The sequence below is a fragment of the Numenius arquata genome, chromosome 15 (assembly GCF_964106895.1).
Source record: "Numenius arquata chromosome 15, bNumArq3.hap1.1, whole genome shotgun sequence".
NCBI lineage: Eukaryota > Metazoa > Chordata > Aves > Charadriiformes > Scolopacidae > Numenius > Numenius arquata.
Window position 1 is genome coordinate 8,653,308 of NC_133590.1, and position 20,104 is coordinate 8,673,411.

A 20,104-nucleotide genomic window follows, 5' to 3' on the forward strand; every position below is an offset into this window, starting at 1 on the left:
AACCTCACCAATAAAATATCTCAGCAATGGAGCATCCACTTAAGATTTCAGTCTAAGCCAAAGTCTCTTAAAAGCATGTGAGGATGTGCATTATGGCTTTCACTTCTTGACATCAAAAAAAAAAAATTAATCCAATAGGATTCAGTTTACAATAAAACCAGCCGTAACCACCTCTTATCTGCAAAATGTTCACTCAAGTCACCTTCTTTTATAAGAAGCTATCGTATCAGAGCCAAGGATTCTGGACTTTTTTTTCCTTTTCTCTTTTTTTTAAACAGGAAGACATCTGTTAATGAAGTGAAGCATTGTGTTGCTCATCCAACACGTTCAGGGTAGTTTAGGAACATCAGTATTAGATATAATTGGGGATTCTAAACACTTTATGATTGGGAAACTCTAAGCATAACTGCAGGTATGGAGGAAGCTGGTCAGAGTTTACAAAAGCATGACTTCAAACAGTACTTACATATTAGAATTGGTGATGTCAGTGGTTAAACATTCACATGTTAATGGGAGGTGAGGAGATACATTAAAACCATAAAAATAAACAAAAATAATGTTAAGATTTTTTCTAAAATGAGCATACAGTTTGAAACTTAAAAAAGAAAGAGGAAAAAACCTTGATGTAAAACCACAGCAGTGTTATTTGCAACGGTCGCTCCCGACTACAGAATGGACTTCCCGGGCTTTCCTAATCATCTCAGCCCAATGGCTCCCAGCCAACTGTTCATCTAAACCCTGTAAAGTACCAATAATTTGCTACTTAACCCTAAATACATGTCATTGGCTAAAGCGTCTGCAAAGGGATGCAAACTCGAAGTCTTTAAAAAGTGGAGTCCTCCATCTTTCACCACATCACGTAAAAATCATCTCCTATTCAAACTTCTCTATTCACAGCAGAAGGGAAGAGTGAATGCCGTCCATTATAACCGGGATCTTGCTCTGCAGACCTAAAGACTGGCAATGCAATGGGCTTCTGCCATCGCTGCTATTTCAGAATTGCTATAACAACATCTACGCTGAAAAGATTAGAGCACTAACATTGCTGTCCCACTCGGAATCCAAACACCTGGAAAAGCAAAGGACAGCCTTACTGCCTGAGCTGTATCACAGGGCATGAGAATCAGATTAGCTCTGTCAGTGATAAGTCACCTGTATTATCTTTGAGAATTAAAGATTCTTATTTAAATCCACAGGTACATTTGGAATTCCAGTCTGATAATAACACCTCCATCTTAGCTGTTGAAATAAATTATTGTACTTTGTTTAAAACAAGGATATTCCATGAAGTGCCTGTCAGAGAGCAGTCTGTTGTTATGTTGTTAATCCATTTTAACATGACCAGTACCTGTATTCTGAAAATATCACCTTTAAGAAGTGAAAAACAGAAAGGCATCATAATGCTAAAGAGACAGAAAAATCCCAGTTAATGGCAATTTTGCCATTAATATCAATGTGGCCAAGATTTAAACCATATGATCCAAATGAAACAACATGCTTTAAAAATAATCACTCAGCAGGACATGCAGTAACAGCTGCTTCAAGCTTGGACTACTAATTTTTAACGCTTACACAGTAAACACGGAATGCTTTTCACTAGCCTGCATGCCTTTTAATTCAGTTGACACTCCAGTTTTGAAATAAAAAAAGGGAAAGATAATTTACCATGTTGTTTGTAGATTGGTGGCTTTCTGTAAATGTTGACACCTTGATCTGTGAAATTGAGAAACAGAAAAATGTGAGTATGAAAACTACTTCAGCTGTAGATAAAGATAACTCCAACACTAAAACAATAGACGGACTAAATCAAACATGTGGCACAAGAAAAAGCCAAAAAGCTATTTCTAGTATTATATAAAATCAGATAATTTAAAGAAAAGAAAACAAGAGCAAGTGAAAAGTCAAAGACATGTGGTATGAAGTCCTTTGGAGACGGCTCTGTAACATGTGGATGCATCCAAGTCATGAACATTTTAAACATTTAGAAGATTTATCAGTGGGATAAGAGTTAGAGAAGAAATGCAAACAAGCAAGACATTTCAATGGTGAAGACACAAGCCATTTGGGGAAAACCACCCCAAATAACTTTTGCGGAAAATTGTGCTTCAGTCACAACAGCTCAATTTTCTTTCCAACTCACTGTCTGGGTCTAGTAGAGGAGAATGCAGTGAGCCTACACTTCAAAATCCAGAGAACAAAATAGCTGTCTAATACACTGTTTTGAACAGTCAACAACAGCTACACTTCAGAGTCAAAGGGATGCTTTATACAGTGTTAACTGATGTACTATGAATTCTCAAACCACAAGGATAGATTTTATTTATTGCATTTTTTTTTAATGTAAGGCCCTCCACATTGCACGTTATCAATGTAAATCTGAATAAAACACTTCCTGGAACTCTAATGCAAGTAAATCTACAGCATGCCCATAATATATAAAATTTTTACAACTAATGATCTAAGACAGGATCTAAACTACCTTCCCACCCAAGCCACCACTTCAGGTATTGAGCACAGCTACAAATACCAAAGTCAATTCAAAATCAGTGCTACTGTGTAAAATCTGTCAAAATCTAATTAGAAGACCAAAAGGAGATATTGGGAGCTAGAAAATTAATGTCAGAAACCTATTCTGCTACTTCATACTGCCTGAAAAAAGTTTTCAGTCCCACTAGAATGAAGGACGAAAAAGCATTTTAGAAACACACTGCGTATCGCAGAGCCAATTAAAGTGCTGCAGCTGCCAACTTGGGCTTTGGCATTAAGGAAAGGCAACCCTAGAAATCTGTGGAAACAGAGGCAAATCTTACTCTGAGAACCCTACATCCTTGACTAAACAGGCAAACTGGTTGCATACAAAGACACGGAGGTATTTCATTCTTGTTAGTGATCCGTTATGGCTACTTGACCAGCAAATAGGCATAAAAATTACGAGGGTAGTCATGCAGAGCTTTTGCGCACATCTATACCAGAAAGCTGTAGGGAGGAGAGGAACACAGCTCCGTCTGGGGCTGCACGGGGCTGGCTGAAGAGGGCAGCTCTCCCACCACGCTGGAGAGTGTTACTCACGGCTATTCATGCAAGTGCGCTTTAGCTTACGCAAGTCAAAGTGTGCCAGGTTAGCTTAAGCAGTTAAAACAGCCCACCTCAGCCAAGCCAGGTCACACTGACTGAAAAAGAAGTTTATCTGCCAGATCTGAGGAAAGAGGGAAGAGCAGTAACCTCTGGCAGTGCAAAGGGATACTAGACTGCAGGGAATCTGAAGAGTAACTGCATATAATGAGGTTTTCAGCTTGCACTGATGCAGTCAGAAGGTGCAAATCAACACCACTAGGGACACAGCACCCTCAACTCATCAAAATCCAAGGCAGACGAGCTTCTCCGAGGCTGGAAGAACTGTGCAGCTCACTTCAAAACAGAGACTGCCCTTTATGGAGAGGACAGCCTGAGGCATACATATCATAGAATCATAGAATAGTTAGAGTTGGAAGGGACCTTAAAGAACATCCAGTTCCAACCCCCTGACGTGGGCAGGGACACCTCCCACTAGACCAGGTTGCTCCTTGTGGATCTGCAGGTCTCTCTGAGGACACCAAGCCATCACACAACACAAGTAAAGAAACATCCTGATCTGCTTTAAAAAAAAAGAAACACTAAACTAGAACTGCTTGGTTCAAGACTGAAACAAGTTACAACAATCTGAATGAACAACATGCCTAATAGCTCACTCTTCAACTCTTTTCTGTGTGTCGCTGTGAATGAAAACCAACTCCTCTAAAGTCAGGGGAGTTAACGCTCTGCTGGTGCAACTGAGAGAAAAATCAAGCCCTAGGTAGCTCATATCCAGCTCACAGGCCATCGACAGACCCTGAATTCTAACAGTGAAACACCTGACCAACAGAATAGGTAAAAATCACAATTAACCCCCCATTTCTTTACACACTGCTCCTCTCGGGAAGCCCAGGAGCAGTTCCAAACCCTGCGGGTGCACCCCATGGTAAACAGCGTGAAAGGATGGAGACAAGACAAAAGTTACAAAGGCTACATTCTACACTGTGACAGGACACCGAGACACATACAGTGCCAGCTCCTACCTGGAACATGGAAATGTTTAGGGGCCTGAGCGTAAGTTGGAGTGAGAGGCCGGCTGTCGGGCCGATAGGGGACAGGGGAGTTCCGACCGCTGGACGGCTCATTGCCTCCAATGAAAGAATGGAGAAAACAAAATGAGAAGAGGGAGAGCAATAAAAAAAAGCAAGCCCAATCAAACCCAAACAAAATTGGTGGAATCAAAACCTCCAGGGAGAAAAGAAGTTGAACCAAAAATATAAATACGAACAATAACAAGAACTGGTTGCCCTGATATTTATTTTTTTTTCCTGATATTCCTGCAGAGACAAAAATTCATGTTCAGGCTGGAGTTGATGTTTGAGCAGCTCAGACTCATTCTGATGGCATGCAGGCAGGAGCTGTGTGCTCACAGCTGGTGATTAGCTGGGCAGCGTGGAAAAGAAGAATGGAAGGTTACTCGGCAATGATTTAGTACGGAGATTGATATTTGGAGTTAAAAGTCGCAGGCACAGAGCATAGTAGTCGATATGCAAACCCCAAATGAAACCAACTCTCAAGCAGACAGAAGCAGATGCAGTTCTACAGTTCCCTAAACCAAAAGCATAGAGAAGCTAGAGATGGAAAATAGCTGTTAGGTCACTTGGCCCGTATCAAAAGCCATAGCTGTTCTATGCACACTCTTTCACTGGTTTAGCTCTCTGGTAGGAAATTTTTGATACAGCAAAATAATTTGTAAAGCAATGCAGCCCATCTGCTGGCTGCGCCCATATCATTGGTTCCACCCCAAATCTCTGTCAATGACAAATTTGACTCTGGTGACAATACTTCACCACTGCTCATTTACCAAATCTGAATCTAATGTCTAAAAACTTAAATTCCATTTTGTGCACAGGGTTTGTTCCTTTTGTAGGATTACTCTTACCAGGACTATTTCTTTGCCTCCTAACAATCCATCAAACAACCCAACGGCCCTGAAAGTTCCCGTGTGCATCAGGTCAAGAGGGCTGCTGCAGAACCGTGCTGCTTGATCCCCAAGCATCACGACTTAACAGCCAGATATCCAAACGTGACCGTGTGCGCACCGTAGAAGAATGTTGCTGCCATTCTTCACACTAGTGCAAACTCACAGAAGCAAAAACTGTCCACAAGGGCACTTATTTTACATGGGTGTGGGTGATTACAACGGTGAAAAGCAGGGGAACATCAAACCCCTAACATTTTTCAGGTATGCACAAGCCCTTAAAAAGACCTAGAAAAGCTGATTAACAAAGCAAGAAAAAAAAGGTGGGGGACACACAAGTACAGGAGGGCTATAAAACACAGCAAAAAAGAAACTGCAAAGTGCAGGCCTTTTTTCGGCTACATGTTTCCTGTGTCCCATTAGAAGATCCAAACCCTTGGAATTCAGCACATTTCTTATTTATATACTGGGGGAGGGGAGGAAAAAGGAAGTTTTCTTTACACTTTCCACAGAAGTTCCTCTTTTACTTGAATGGTCAACTGCCAATCTAAAAGGCACCAGAAGGGAGAAAAAAAATTCTCTTTACAAACCTCACTGAGAGAGAGGTGTCACAGAGGCCTCTGCCAGCGTATAAGCTAATCCATCTGCACAAACATGTTTTAAAAATTACATGCACAGTTCAGAGGTCTGTACAAAATTTGTCCGGAAGAATGCATGTGCAAAATTCTATATTTACCACTTGGATATTTCAGATTTCAGCCCTGATTGACTTAATGTGCATGATATCCCCCAAACATGTTGTTCTTTCAACCACATGTCACAACAGAGGAGTCACGAGTACATTTCAGCTGTTGGGAATTGGTAGTCAAAATCTGGACATGTTCAATTTATAATGCCTCTATCACTAGCGCTACAAATACAGGGAAGGAACTCTTCTTATACTCACCTCTTTATCTCAACTAGACACAACTAAGTATCATAAATGTACGCTGGCTAATCTTGTATCTGGTACACAGATAATTTGTTTATAGAGAGCTGGTGATGTTGTATAATGGATACAGTACAAGGCAGACAATTAGCATGGTATCATCCTGCACGTGTTGCTTTACAGATGTCTCTGTTGGCTTGTATTTCCCGGGGTTCCTGTGCAGTCTCTCTCTTCCTAATGGCTGCTACTAGTACTGACAAATGACTCTCCTTTACGCTTTCAAGGATGGCAGTCTCATTACTTCCAACCACTGCAGGAGGGAATGGTACATCTACTTAGATTCTCATTAGCTCATCCCTGAGGAGCCCACTCTAATAACGAGGCTTAAGTGCTTCAGATGCTGCTGTAAAATCACCCACAATTTATGAGAGCAGTGGCAGCATCCGTGGAATGTTCATATGCAGACAGGAAAGCAGAGCTGCCAGCCTGCCTGTACCTGCCTCCCAGGGCCTCACGGCTGGCCCGCCTGCAGCTTTACATAAAAGCAGGGGCTCTGCATGCTCTGAATTTGGGTTCCTTGCTTGTGCCTGCACAGTAAAGTCTCTCTTACTGTCTCAGATATGCCATAACTAGTGTTAACTCCACACAGAAACAAGAGCACTCCACCAACGCTGTAGGAAAATCCAGTTCCCACACTCCTGGCAGGAAGCTGAACAGGCGTGTGTGTAGGTGGGTGGGGGATGTTAGGAGATAATAGAGTAAATTTTATATAAAAATCAATCACTTGAGCACAGCAGCCTCAGAAGTGAAATTCAGAGCCTTTTTTTCTTTCGTTCTGTTTGCTCCATCAGGTAGTTCCCATTTTCTACAGCTGGATTTGCTGAGCAGGTTGCCCTAGCAGTCAGGAGTATAGCTGTTTGTCTATACACAGCACTGTGTAATGCAGGTCCCTGCTGCCTTCTGGAGTGCTCCCCATGGGGCTCACTGCGGGATTCACGAGCTAAGTTCACAGAATCAGGCCAAAACATCCCATATGCAAACAACGCTGAGACTTCTGTCAACTTATAATTTAGTTGCTCTACTTCTGAACAGACATAGGAAAAAGAGCTCAACAGCACCTGAAACCTTCAGTCCTGTTCGCGTTTTGTCAAACTATCGTCCGTCATCTTGTCCAGATGTGTGGCTCTTACTTCCCTCACAAAACTGAAAGTCATGAAACAGCCAAAGCACGTCTGTTTTCCAGAGCAGAGCTTTCAGCTGCACCCACAAACCCTGGAAATAGTTATCACACACAGAGAGCATTTGATTTCAGAGACCTGCCCCAGGGAAGGACAGCAGGAACCTGTGAAAACCAAGGCCTGGATTCACTATGAAAGTGGGTAGATTCCTTACGGGAAGGTCTGTGAGCAGGGGAATACACATTGCTCTGGAGCTCTTTTTATGCGGAAATCTGACGGGGGCTTTGCAATATTCTTGAATGCCTCTGAAAAATTCTAGGCATGCGAGATGAAATCCTGGCTCTCAATGAGAGTTTTGTCTCTGATTTCAGTAGGGTGAGGGTTTCTTTCATTCATGGACTTGTTTTGATTCTTTCATAGCAAAGACAGTACTTTATTGAGACAAGAACAAACTCAATGGAGAGTCCAAATGAGATTAAATGAAGTCTAAGCTGATGCCTATTACACCCTCTTCCAGCTCGTTCAACATATATGTTACATCAACAAACTCTCAGTAAGATTTTCTGGGGTGTATTTAGCTACTTCACTCCTCAAAGTTCTTTACATTTGGCCTTGTCTACAAGGCTTGAGCACTATTATTGTTTATCATTATCTTGTATGAAAACACACTGAAACTGGTCTAAATGTCCTTTTCTGGCTTGACAATACAAAATAACACAGGCGGAATGTGCATTATGGCAGTTCCTTTATCATTATGCTGTTTGGAAATTATGCCCCTTTCCCAAAGCAGTTTTGGCATGATCCATGTTATCTGATTCCTAAAGGAAAAAAAAAAATCCCAAACTAGAGCTTTATGAAATCTTTCTTATAAACTTACACCAAGTTCACCTTCCTGCTAAAAGCACTTGTGGCTTTGAGAAAGGCTGACCAAGTACGAATGAGACCACAAGATACTTGTTCTTCGAATCACTGCAAATGTATCTACCACATCTAATTAACCCCGCAGTGCTATAGCTCTCATTTCAGATATATTCACAAGGGTCTAATTCCCTAGTCTATATAAAACTGCTACTCTCAAAGGTAAAATAATGCAGTTCTTTAAACTTTGAAAGCAGACACATAGAATACCGAAGACAAACCCCTACAGGCAAGAGTATCAGGGAGTTGCATTAGGTGCAGCCAATGCCTGACTAATCTCTCTGCCACACAGACGTAAAAAGAGGACACTTGGACACACGTGGTGTGCAAGGAGGGCAAATGAAGAATCATGTGAGAAACCCAGATTGACCTCATCAGTTGATAACAAAATATCTGTTTATGAACATGACAGTACAATGTAGTGCAACTGGACTTCACTCAACACTACCCACATTTTTAAAAAAACCCTACAGAATCCCCCTGAACTAAATCCTGGGCAAGCGATATCATCTCTTCCTATGAAAACACTTATACCTACATGTTTTAATAGTAGAGATGTTTATTTAACAAAAGTATTACCCGTCCCTATCATCTTGTATTTAAGTGCATGTGCACTGTTAGTACATATATACATATATACAGTATATACTTTCAGAGTATATCTGATTAAGAACTATCTTCCATCATATTCCTTCTATAGGACAAGCCAGAGCTTGCTCTGACTTAAGGAACATTATGAACATCTGTTTGTCTCATGTTTTTTGAACACTTCATTGACCACTTAACATGCTGGAGAAATTACAAAGGTCTTCAGGCCTTTTTAGCTTTTTGTACCTTTCAATGTTTCGTAGTGATGCAGAATGACAAAAACTTCTCCTAAGCTGCTTTAATAGCTACTTATCTTCACCTTGAACAAGTCAGAGAAATAACAATGCTTTTTACTAATTTAAGTGTAACAAGAGGATCTTATTGTATCTTTGCCTGCTGTAGGGAAGAACCTTCTCTTACCATGCAGGTACAGAGACACTGAACAAGTTACTACCAAATTCTTTCCCTTTGATAGTATTAATACATTAATAGCCATAACTTTTTCACTGTGAGATTTGGAATTATTTGATGACCCTTCTCTGAAACTTCTGCAGCATTTCTTATACCACTCATCCTGGGTGGGACTGTGGAATTACCAATTCAATTCCCTGTAGATCTTATTCAAGTACCTAAAGTCTGTACTTAGCTCTTTTAGCTGCAGCATCTCTTTCTGCTGTCCTACCCACCCATTCACCAGAACAGTCAAATCCTCTTCAGAGTCACTGCTCTTCCCAACATGTACAGATGGACAACACCACTTAGAAGCATGGCTTACGTTTGGCTACAGCGCTCACTGAGAAAACTGTTGCTCGTGTTCTTTATTGACTACTGTTCTCCCAGTCTGCGTGCCATCAGGGAACTTTGGAACATCATTTCATGTTCTCTTCCAGATCATTACCAAAAATATCCCAAATTAATTTATCCATGTAAGTTTTATAAACGTCTGAGTTTGGCTCAATGCTCTGAGGGAACTCAGATTGCAGTGTTGAACTGAAACACAAAAGTGTATTTTTGGGTTTTTTTGAGTAGTTGCCTTCCTCCATAGGGAGGAAAACCAAAAATAAATTAAAACTGTGGGGTTTTAAATCACATTACCCTAGGCACCAAACAGGTCACCTTAAGAAGGTGCTTCTTTTTCTCAACCAACTATTAAAAGATCGAAAGATTACTCCTTCAATTCAGCCATGTGAATTGAAAGATGTGGGTACCGGCTACTTGCCTCTTCTCAAACTCACCACATCCTCAGATGGTGTGCACTGTCACAGTGACAGGAACTTGAGCTTTCAGGAGCTTTGCTGAGTTAGAACACATAAATGCTGTCCAGACTTAAGACCTTAATGTAAAATGTTCAGAAAATCATGGATTCTTACAATGTCCTATGTGACATATCTGGTAAGGACCATACCTACCCCTTTGTCTACAGTGCTTGTAATCAATCCCACTTGGCCTTTTGTACCGATAACTGAGACACAGACCTAATCTACATGTCCGGTAATTCTTTGAAATCTGAAAACAATAGGCATGGATTTCCAATAGTTCTTCTGATTTATCTGTTGAAGAAGCTATTTTCTCAACAGAAAAAGAATGAAAATGCCACTTGAAAGAGTGTGAGCATTAATTTGGGTTTACAGCAAAGAAATGTTGAAATTGCAAAGGATTATGAATTAAGTGCATGCTGAAATGAGCAGTGTATCTATTTTTAAGGGTCCCAATCTTTTAAGTGAGATTTTTTTTTTTATAGTGACATAATAGGAAAGTTGAAAATGCATATTAACAAAAATTATCGAAGAAAAGGCAAGAGTAAAATTAGTAATGGTGATCTGAATGCCTGAAGAGCTGTAATATTGAGATCTTGAAAGATCATGGCAACAACTTCCTTGCAACTGTTTTTTATTATCTTCAGTTTATGATTATCTACATTAATCAGTGGTGCCAGAATAGAATCTATGTTCAACTTACTCAGCTGCCTCTTTTTGAGCTTTTGTAGGTGATAGAAGCTATGACCTTCTCCCCCAACAGAAGAGACGGCACAGCCAGAGAGTGCTCCAAGAGAAATAAAAGTAAAACCACATTCACAAAAAGCAAGAAACAAAACTAAAAGCTTATTGAGCTGAACGAGCTCCTTGAAGAGACACAACGAAAGAACAACCCTCCCCCAAATCAAACCATGCTTGAAAAAAAGAGAAACGACCAGATCCTCAGGTAGTGTAAATCCCTGCAACTCTACTGCCTTCAGCAGAGTCTGCTGATTCTCACTAGTTGAGGAGAGGCCTAGAGATTTTAGTTTTACTTCGTTGGGCACTAATTATCGCCAATGTGATTAACAATGATTACCTTCCTCGTTGCCACTGATTTTTATATAATCTTCTCTTCTCCGAATTTTCAATCACCTTGCTCTCATCCAGACAATATTTGTAGTCAATTTTTTAAATGCATGTTTTAAGAACGTGGAAATAATAATTTAATTTGATATGCTAACTGCTGTAGTGATTGTTATGCACTGCTTTAGAAAGAAGCTAAATTAGGCACATATAGGTTCTAAATAGCAAATGATAATGTTTTTCTGTATATTTCTAATAGGTAGTTGCTTGATGACTCTTCAACTAGGGCCCTTAGAAATGACATATTTTCTCCGAAAAAAAAGGAGATTATGTCTATTCTAACGTCATTTTAAGTGTAACGGCACATTTCGAGGCATGCTCAGCTGTACAGCCAATGATAACCTTAGGGAGATACACCTTATTAGCTTTGATAGAACGCTAATAAATCTCCAGGCTGGAGGGTACTCCCTGGGGAGGTGCCTGGCTCCTTACCTTTGACATGGGGGATGAAGTGGTGTCGGAAGGGGGAGTTGGGGCGGGAGTCATGGTGAGTGGAGCTGAGACTGCTAGTGCGCAGGTATGACAACCGCTGCACACCAGTAGAGAGCAGCTCTGCGGCAGCAGGGAATCGGGGGGCAGAACAAAATGAAAACAAAGAAAAACAATAAGAGAAAGGCAGGGAAGGAGGCTTCAGAGGAAGAAAAAAAAAAGGCATTGAACAATTAGGATTCTGAAAAGAAGGAAGGAGAAAAAAAAAAAAGGTTAAAGACGTACCGAAGGGTTCATAAGTGTTAGACAAAATTACAGGAAGTATTAGAAGAGAGGCTCAGACTGAACTGCGTTGCTAATTCGGCATAACGTTTATTGGCTTAACGAGCTTCTGATCTATGCCTTGTTACCAAAAAGTAGCCTGCTACCAGCATGCAAACATCACAAACATTGACGCTCAATTAGTTAAGAAAGCAGCTGCTTTGAAAAGTGCCTGACCAAAAAATGCCAGTCAGTGGGCATGCAAGCTGTTTTCTATTGTTTTAAGACATTCCAAAAATGCTGCCAACATCAGCTGGGGCACTGCAGGAGGAAAAGGCTGCAAACTTTTTCAAAACTTGTAGCACTCAAATTTTTGAAGAACCTTATGCTGACAACGTCAACACAATGGTCCACTTCTCTCTCAAGGGCTAGCTGGAAGTCAAAGACAAGTTATCTGAGGCCACTGGGTTTATTCACAGAGAAATTATTCTTGCAAATAACATGATGATAAGAAGTGCCATTAAGAGAAAAATAGTAAATATACGTGCTATTATTCAACATGAATAATTACTGTAGGAAAATGGTAAAGTAGCATTAACAATTACCCCAAAGCAGGGCAGCAAAGATCAAAATGATAAATTCTGTAGAATTACATCTGTGTCATATGAGAAACAAACAGGTGAGCCAAAGATGAGATCATCCGAACAGAGATATGTTTGAACAAATATCTTCCCAGAAAATCCCCCAGGCTGCAAACTTTTGAAGATTTTACATTTGGATCCAAACTCTGGCTTGAGCCCATCCGCCCATCACAAAAGTTACATAAACAGAGACTGCTTCTGGGGAAGGCCCTCGTCTGAACACAGACAATAAAGTATCACAGTAAAGTCTGGAACAGGGCCTGGATTTGTTCATATCCCTGATACAACGGATACAAATGGAAAAATCCCCTCAGAATTGCCAGAATCAAGAGACAGAAGTTTGCAGCTTTTTCACGCTTTTAAGTCTCTTTCGGTTTCAGTTGTAACGTCATCTTAAAACACAGTCATGTTGTCAGCACTGAGTATCAGACACAATTTGCTTCTGTCCCACCTCCCTTGGGTCCTTTAAATAAGGCATTCACTGACAGACACAATTAGCTGCTTTCAGCCCACCCCCCGTAGGAAATGGCTACAGCATTCAACTTCCACAGTGGTGGCTCTATTATAAATCTTTAATTTTAAAAATGCAGCTCCTATTGTATATGGGCTTTTGGCATCCCAACCGCTCAGCTGTAACCACCAAGGAAGATGGAACTGCACGATTGTATCACTTAATGTAAAAACAGATTACAAAGATTTAATTCATTGCCATAAACAATAAAACCACTCTTGAAAAGTATTCAATGAATAGCATTTAGAGATAAATTTTTATGCAATTTGGGTGTGGATGAACAGTTCATTTTCATATCTTGCTTTTATATACATAACCAGTAATTCTGAATGCACTGGGAACCTGAATGACCTGTACATTTTCTATATTGTACATAGAACTTGTACATCACTGCTAAACTAGCAAGTGAAGTTTGTGTTTTTTAAATGTTCTCAGGCAAATGCCTATGGCTTTAATTAAGAAATCTACTTTGTGAACCATGAGTCTGTTTTTAAAAATGACTAGCAATTTGGAATATCTGGGGGTTTTGCTGCTGTACGTGAGATTCCATGGCTGCACTGAGCTTTAAATTAATTGCTTTCTAGAAGGGAGGAATCCTACATTACTGACTTCTCTACAGTCAAGCCATAACTTTTGTTTCCAATACGTAATACTTTTCCCAAATTCCAGAATGACATTTGTGATTCACTACTGCAAATTTTTGCTCACTTTGAGAAACATATAAAGATTTAAATCAGAAACAAAATAAGAAGATCCATATTTATGATTTAAGAAACACTCATCAGCCTCGTGAAAAAGGCTGCATCAATCAAGAACAAAAAAACAGGTAGCAAAGGAGATATTAAAATATGCAACAACTTTTCAATCCTAAATTCTCACTGCTAAGAGAAACAAGTGCTTTGCTGCACCCCTAAGTGACATAATAAAGAAATAATAGTTTTACATATACTTCTAAGGCAGTTGCCCTTACCAGGTCTGTGGAAATGCTGAGGGGAACGTGACATGGTGGGTGTGTAGCTATGACGACTGTACACTGGAGAATTAATGGAGCCCTGACTGGTAGACCTGTGAATCATGCGATCCCGAACATCTTGGTAACCCTGCGGAATAGAAGCATTCACTAATAAATGTAAATGTACATCACACCTTTTTAGCAGCACTTAACTTTCACGGATCTGAAGACATCAGCAGAAACAACTGAAACAACAATATCCCATAAGCTTTCAAACCGCTTCATTATTACTGTTCTCTAATGATCTGTTCCAAAGACTCCAATCTATTTTTATAGTCTGGGTCAGAGTTCAGTCTCGGCAAGTTCCAACTCCACCTGCAATTTCTATTAAATTCTATATAATCCTAGATTTACCCACATTCCTGTGACTCCATAAGGAAAGGTGTCTGTACAGTCAGAGCATGCAGTGCCCTGTGCAGGACATGTGAGCAGCCTCCAGCGAGCTAACCTGGAGACCAGCAAGAGCTCAACACCTACAGCACAGAGCTCTCTGGCTTTATTTACCATGTGTCTCAACTGTCTACCTCAAAAGGTATTTATTATCCCTTTGTATCTGAAAACACGACACCTTCTTGTAGATAATTCAATTTACCTGGTTTCCCAGAGAAAAAAAAAAAAAGCCAATTAAAAAGAAAACAAACAAAAAACCCTACAAACAAACAAACACACCCCTCCTCAAATCCCCCCAAAGCAAACCAAACCAGGACAAAAGGGACAGAACTGATATTAATGCATGAAGATTTACAAGAAATTTTATAGTCACTGTTTTAACATGTAGCAATCACTAAAACTTTTACATTGCAAACAAGCAGCGTTCCCCAGCCCCCAAATAGTAATGCTTCTGCATTGGCATCTACTGTATTCTGACAAGTGACTTCCCAAACATTTTGTGTTATTGTGATGTTCCAATTCACTCCTAGAGAAAAGCAAAACCAAACCAGACCATAGTTATGTTTTCTTCCAGACAAAACTGCAAGTGTTTTTGTAGCAAATGTGGCTTAATATTTAGATGCTTAGAGCAGTATTTTAGCTCATGTAAATCATCCAGCTCCCGAGATCTGAGTCCACCTGTGCCACAAGAAGGATGAATATACAAGAAGTGACCTCTGCTGGAGAAATGACTGTGTTTTATAGACAACAAACGAACAGGAGTGGTAGCTTCATTTTTTGTACAATCTGTCAATAAGAACTTAATGTTGTCTTTTTAGAGTTAATTTCTGTTATGTTTCAATATTCAGAGAACATGTCTATGTGGCAAAGAGAGATGGGTCAGACTGATAACAAAATCAACACCTGCATTTGCTGAAGTGAATAATTCTAATCACAGCAAGATACTGCCCCCAAAGGTTCCACCAAACTTACTTCTGCAGAAGGGGTAGGTGATAATGTCCTCGGAGACTGCAAAGACATAAAGATAAGGTTACCAAAACATCACTGCGTGTGCTGGGCCAGAAAATGGCAATCTAAACATTGCTGCAGATACACAAATAAATGGCAATGTAAAACGGCAATGCAGAAATTACTGAGGCCATTGCAGCACTGGAACTTGCTTTTCCCGCATTGCTCAGGAACTGGTCCATAAATCACTGAAGCAATTAAAAGTTTCTGGGAGAATTTTTATAAGCGTGATTAATTCAGTCAAATATCATGCAACATCATCTCTCAACCATCTAATCATTGTGGTAATTAAAACATAGCTGTGAAGATCAAAATCAGAAAGGGTTATTAATTTAATAACCATGCCTGTTATGAAGAAATCTTTAAAGTGGAAATCAAAAGTAAATAATCTTAACTCAGAGCTTTGCATGGCATCAGAAATACAGAAGAACTTCCAGGATGAAGCATGTCTTCCCTCCAACACACATACTCTGGCAAAAATGTGCTTCTCCCCAAGGCCTTATGTTTCATACCCATGCAAAGGAGTACACAGTTGTCATCAACGTTTCTTTGATATGATCCCCTTTAAATCTCTGGGTTCTTCCATGGGTACGTAAGGAGAACAGACAGGAATTAAAAGCGTGTATATTGAAAGAGCTGCAGAAAAGCCAGTGGGCAGAAATATGCACAACATTATGAAAAGTTTCTATTGCAGAGATAGGGAAACTGAGGCAAGAAATACCTTTAGAAATGAAGCATAAGACCATGCATACGTTGATGGTATGAGCAAGAATAAAGGCTATGTGTAATTACCAGTTATGTGCCCTTTAATCACAAGGCAATTTGAAGCTGGAAGATCAGGATTTAATTATTTTCTTTATGCATTAAACTTCAGTATTATTCAATTGCCAAAATAAACCTGGCAAGAGATTATTCTTTTAAGTAAGACCACAATTATTATAGAATGATACAGCTATTAAGATAATGTCTCAGAAGTAAAACTGCTGATTCTGGTCTGTTACAATAATATACAACAGCAGTAGTGTAAAACGTGTGCAGAATTTCTGCTAATAAATATCCAGCTACACATTTTGCACTGAGAGACCACTAACTCTCCTGAGCTGGTGACACTGTGAATGTAAAGTATCCAAACAAAGGAGTGACATTTTTTGTTTGGGTACAGAACATCTCCTTCTTAGCAAGTTTCCATAAAGCTTTTCAAAGACCGCTTTAGATACTTGCCATCAAAGCCTTGAATGTCTTTTACATTCTTGTTTTCCTAATCCTTATAACTGCACAAGTTGTATAGAGCAAAACACCATTTCATTATAGATCTAACAGCAGCAGCCATAAAAACTTTTCTCCACATGAAAAACATGGTACACAATGCTTTGTAGCACCCATTCTCCACAGAAACGGAGAGCTAATATAAAACTTTCCATATATCACATGTTGTGATGTGCATTCCCACATTTTTCTACTAGTAATCTATGTGTTAATGTAAATAACCAGATATCCATAATCAGCTGTGGCTGCCTAGATGCTAAGGTAATGACTACTGGAAAAGGTAGTGACAGGAATCTAAGACTGGGAAGGCATTCCAGAAAGTACCGTGCTGAATCCATGACCAACCTTTCATGTGTTTTTACTCTGTCACTATCTGACATCATCTCATTGGTTTTTGGGAAATGGAACCACACTCCACAGCCAGTTTACTGTTTTGTCACGCACAGGTGAACTGCTGTATCTCAAACTCTGAGTCTGCCACAGAATGCTTGGTTCTTTAGGGTTTATGAGATCTTTTAAAAATCTGGTTTATCACAGAAGTCTACACCAGTCAGTTTGAAATACGCTGTGCAGCCAACTGAGAAGAAACAGTTCAGTTTCAGAATAGTAAGCCAGTGGAAATATGGAAGGATGACTTCAGATTTAAAAAAAAAAAAAAAGAAGAAAGAAAAAAAGAGCCTGTTCTGACCCAAACTTCTCCTCACTGCAGCAGGCTCAATGCTCTATCACTTTGAAATCTAAGGGGCTGCTCTAATACCTGAAGTCGAACAGGTCATTTCTGGGAAATTTCTGCCAACTTTTACAGGTGTCATTTTATAACAGTAGTTCCAACATTTTGCACAAACCTCATTTAAACGGTCTTTTTATTGAACTACCAGGTGGGATGCCACCTCCAAAATGGTGGTCTGCCACTTTGAAGCATCTATCACATTAGAAAAAATACTTCTCTCATTTTACGACAGCTCGTTTACTGAAAGCTGTTACAGACATTCAGTGCTTTCAACAGACAGAATACTAGAAACAAAGGACACGCGGGTAAAATGCTGCTTCTCTCAATATTTATGCAGCAAAAGTCAGAGCTGAGAAAAGATGAATTCAGTGCTCCTCAGGTTACTGCCAGCAGGGTAGAAGTTATAGGACAGGAAGAACCTGAATAATTACCAGTTTCTGGAAACATTATCACTACATTTAGGGTCAGCCTCGGTGGAAGAAAATTTATCTACAGATCTCGTTTCACACCTCTTAATCTCTTTTTTATTAGAAGCTAAACTACCTCTTCATGAGCTCCCTTTCATTCCCCCCTCCCCAAAAGCTGGTGGGTCTGTAACTAAAATGCCTGGTCCCACTAGATGGTGCTACATGAAAACATTCCTTATCACAGACTTTCGGAAAAAGAAGATTGGGATTTCATTGAACAAGGGAGATCATGAGTGAGAAACTTTTCAAAGCTTTTCCCTTCCACTGCAATAAAGTCTCCTGCTGTGTTTTCTCACCTTCTATGGCTAAAGTTTATAATTTTCTCGTAGTCTGTTCCCTGTAATTAAGGTTTAATTTAACTGGATTAACTGTGGAGGCTCTTGCACATCTCCCTTGTACACCCAGAAAAATTTCTTAGCTGAGTTTGGTGATTTTTTCTTTTTCTTTTCTTTTTTTTTTTTTTTAAATCATGGTGAAGGTCATTTCTAGTGTACAAGCTTAAACTCAGGCTCCACTTTTATTTAACATCACCACATTCACACACTTTGCAAAGAGAATGCAGGTTAAATCACTCCAAGTATGCAAATCCCTGCCATGACTAAACATGTCACCTCCTTTGCTTTTTAAAGATGATGGTGACTGATGTATGATGCACCAAAGTTGTTGCCACTTGATTACCACAACACAAACACAAAGTAAGAGATCGCTCCGCCCTGATGGGCGAGCGATCTCATTAGGGCAAGGGAAGGGAGGAGAAACAGGTACAAAGAGGTGAGGTAACTTGCCCAAGGTGACAGAGGTCAGCAGTAGCGCTGGGTGGAAACCCCAGATCTTCTGAAAAGAAGGTGAGAGCCCTTCTGTTTCCAGAAGAGATTTCTGTAGTCACCAAAAATTAATTGGATTTAATAACTGTGAAAATACCGGGTAAGAAAACCCCAAAGGTTTTTGCTTATCCCCAGAAGAAGCGTAAGAGCAGATGGCTTCCACCATACTGCTTTATCAGCTTCCAATATACTGCTTGGTCAGTGAGAAGCTTCCTCTTAATGATTAACAAATAGTTCACCTTCTCTGGGGGAGATTAGTTCCTCCTCTGTGACTAACAAGAGACTTGTGTTTGTAGAGAGGTTTGTGGAATGGATCAGGCCTGTTGGAACTGGCCAGAGGTCAACAATGCATCTCACAGTGGTTTTGAACCAGACGTCAGCTGGACTCACTGCCAACATAAATTTGAGGGGGAAATTCTGTAATATTCTGACCTGCTAATCTCTTATCATATTCCCGAGCTGAACAGTCTCCTGAATTTCCAACTCATGTTATGATTTAAAAGACTAATCCTATAAAACATTAAAGAACAAAGGAGAAAAACTGGGGCACTTCTGATCTGTTGGTGGGCAGAATATTTTGCTAAGAAAGCAAATTATCAGTCACTCATCTTGGCATCTTCAGACCATTGGTGCCTGAATGATTTACTGTACTTCCTTCTTCCTCAGCTCATCTTCATACTCAATTCAGTTACAGCCATTAAAGTCACTGAGATTGCAAGGAAGTAAATCCATTTCCACGTCCATTTAGATTTGCATTCAGAAGTCTGATTTACAGTCAGACGGTATTACATGACAAAACCTGCTTCACGACCTTTACTGGAACCATGTAAATAGTAATTGCAGCCATGGAAGTTCACCTGAGAAAACTGGGGGACCCTACAACCTGAAAGATATCTTTACATACAAATTTAAGAAAAAAAATTAGATCATTTTGTTCTACCATTGCAGGACACAAGAATGCTTATTAAATGTCAGCAGTGTAAAATGTAAGGCAGCTATTTCCGTAACACAACTAACCTGCTTTCCTGGGTGGAAGAGCACTTCATTCTGACCTAGTTCAGATTTTACCCACTATGTTTGGCAAAGTGCTCCGGAAATATATTTCCCATCAATATGTGCAAGAGAAAGCATCCCACTGCTCTTAATCCTTTCACTGCCATAGAACATCACATCATATTCTGTTGTGAATATCGGTGCTCCACAGCACACCACCAGCTTGGCTTCTGCCTCACGTTCTGGACTTTGCTGTACCCAAAGACTAGGACATCCATGTGAGTGATGAGAATGCACACCCAGCCAGCCTCCAAGCCTCCCCCCTGCCAGCGGCTGCTGTTAATGGAGGTGTTTAATTGTGCAGTTTTGCACAAGAGGCATCATCACGATTGTTCCCATTAAACCCAGATCAAACAGACAAAAAGCACTGTGAACGGCAGCAACGATATCCAGGAGTGTCAATTAGGAACTGTTTCAAAAGAGGATAGAAGCGAAGCAGGCTTTGAATACAGCGCACGGCAGAACGAGTTGCTTGTCAGTTCATTAC

General features: G+C 40.1%; 1 protein-coding gene across 8 annotated transcripts in view; it reads right to left on the reverse strand.

Annotated features, from left to right (window-relative positions):
- ABLIM1 (actin binding LIM protein 1) overlaps positions 1–20,104 on the reverse strand; it is a 104,887-nt gene that overhangs the window by 13,060 nt on the left and 71,723 nt on the right. For 5 of the 8 annotated variants that reach the window (XM_074158904.1, XM_074158903.1, XM_074158908.1 and 2 more), the window contains 4 exons: positions 15,242–15,277; positions 13,838–13,967; positions 4,095–4,199; positions 1,666–1,713 (listed from right to left, as the gene is read on the reverse strand). In XM_074158904.1, the coding sequence (XP_074015005.1) occupies positions 1,666–1,713; positions 4,095–4,199; positions 13,838–13,967; positions 15,242–15,277 (319 nt within the window). The remainder of the gene's footprint in view (positions 1–1,665; positions 1,714–4,094; positions 4,200–13,837; positions 13,968–15,241; positions 15,278–20,104) is intronic. The other 3 variants (XM_074158905.1, XM_074158910.1, XM_074158909.1) reach the window with 1 other exon arrangement.